The sequence below is a fragment of the Fukomys damarensis genome, unplaced genomic scaffold (assembly GCF_012274545.1).
Source record: "Fukomys damarensis isolate Sample0158 unplaced genomic scaffold, DMR_v1.0_HiC HiC_scaffold_27, whole genome shotgun sequence".
In the NCBI taxonomy this organism is placed as follows: Eukaryota; Metazoa; Chordata; class Mammalia; order Rodentia; family Bathyergidae; genus Fukomys; species Fukomys damarensis.
The window spans coordinates 22,945,303-22,946,630 of record NW_022900939.1 but is presented as its reverse complement, the minus strand read 5'-3'; the positions used below and the strand labels follow the sequence as shown (position 1 = coordinate 22,946,630).

The window sequence follows — 1,328 nt, the reverse complement described above, 5'->3', positions numbered from 1 at the left end:
TGTTCTGTACTCGGGCTTCTCAAAAGTGGACCCCCGCCTCTCCGTCCTGAATACTGGCTTCTCTATAACCGGCCCTCGCCTCTCTCCCCCATGCATTGGCTTCTCTAAAATGGATCCCCGCCTCTCTCCCCTGAATGTCGGCTTCTCAAAAGTGGAGCCCCGCCTCTCAGCCCTGAACATAGGCTTCTCTATAATGGACCTACGCCTTTCTCTAATGGGCGCCCGCTTCTCTCCAGTGGACTTCTGCTTCTCTTTTTTGTACTCCAGACTCTCTCCACTTGACCTCAGCTCATCCTGTCCCAGTTGATCCCCTCTGGATCTCATATCCTCTCCACTGGTCCCCACCTTGTCCTCCATAGAACCCAACCTCTCTCCAGACTCCCTCCTAGACTCTGGGGTGACCTCCAGCCTCTCTTCAGACGCAGATCCCCTCCTAGACTCTGGGGTGACCTCCGGCCTCTTTTCAGATGCAGATTCTTCTATCACCTCTAACCTCTCTTCAGACACAGACCCCCTACTGGACCCTGCTGTCACTTCTGACCTCTCTTCAGACACAGATGCCCTCCTAGATTCTTCTATCACCTCGGCACCAGATTCAGCCCCAGTTTCCTTTCTGACTTCTTGCTTTTCCTCAGTCTCTCTTGGGCTGTCTCTCCCCGTGTCTGCAGAGGCCTGTGATGCACTTGCTACGCTATGCGGTCCCTTCTCGTCTATCTCTTCCTGACCAAATTCTGACTGCTCTTTCAAGACCGTGGGTCCCAACCTCTCTTCAGACGCAGACCCCCTCCTAGTCTCTACCGTCATCTCTGGCCTCTCTTCAGACATAAATTCCCTCCTAGACTCTGCTATCGTCTCCGCACTAGCTTCGGTCCCAGTTTTCCCTTTGGCCTCTTGCTTTTCCTCACCCTCTCCTGGGCCCTCTTTCCCCAGATCTGCAGAAACCTGTGATGGACTTGCTGGGCTACGCAGTCCCTTCCCGTCCATCTCCTCCTGACTCACTTCTGATTTCTCTTTCAACACCAACTTTCCTACGCCCTCTGGTCTCCAGTACTCAGACTCATGCTTTGGGTCTCCCATTCTAGGCTTTGCTGTGTTTCTTCCCTGGAGCTCTATCCTCTTCCCAATCACAATGAGCCCATTCCAGGGCATCCAGAGTTTCTCCTTCTCTCTCTGCACCTGTGCCCCCTTGCAAGGCAGCTCCGGCGGCCAACGCCTCCGGGCGGCGGCGCGGCCGGGTGAGCCCTGGTAGCCGGCCTTGCTGCGCCCCTTCGGCCCCTTAAACGTCTTACTCTGGAGCTCCCGCGCGGCCCAAGGTGGAAACTTTAACG

The 1,328-nt window shown here is 55.5% G+C and overlaps 1 protein-coding gene across 1 annotated transcript in view; it reads right to left on the bottom strand.

The window, feature by feature from the left end:
• LOC104870351 (microtubule-associated protein futsch) overlaps window positions 1–1,322 on the bottom strand; it is a 27,908-nt gene extending 26,586 nt beyond the window's left edge. Inside the window, exon 1 of the mRNA XM_010635963.3 lies at window positions 32–1,322. Coding sequence (XP_010634265.1) covers window positions 32–1,149 — 1,118 coding nt within the window. The 5' untranslated portion in view covers window positions 1,150–1,322. The remainder of the gene's footprint in view (window positions 1–31) is intronic.
• Window positions 1,323–1,328: the final 6 nt, after the last annotated feature.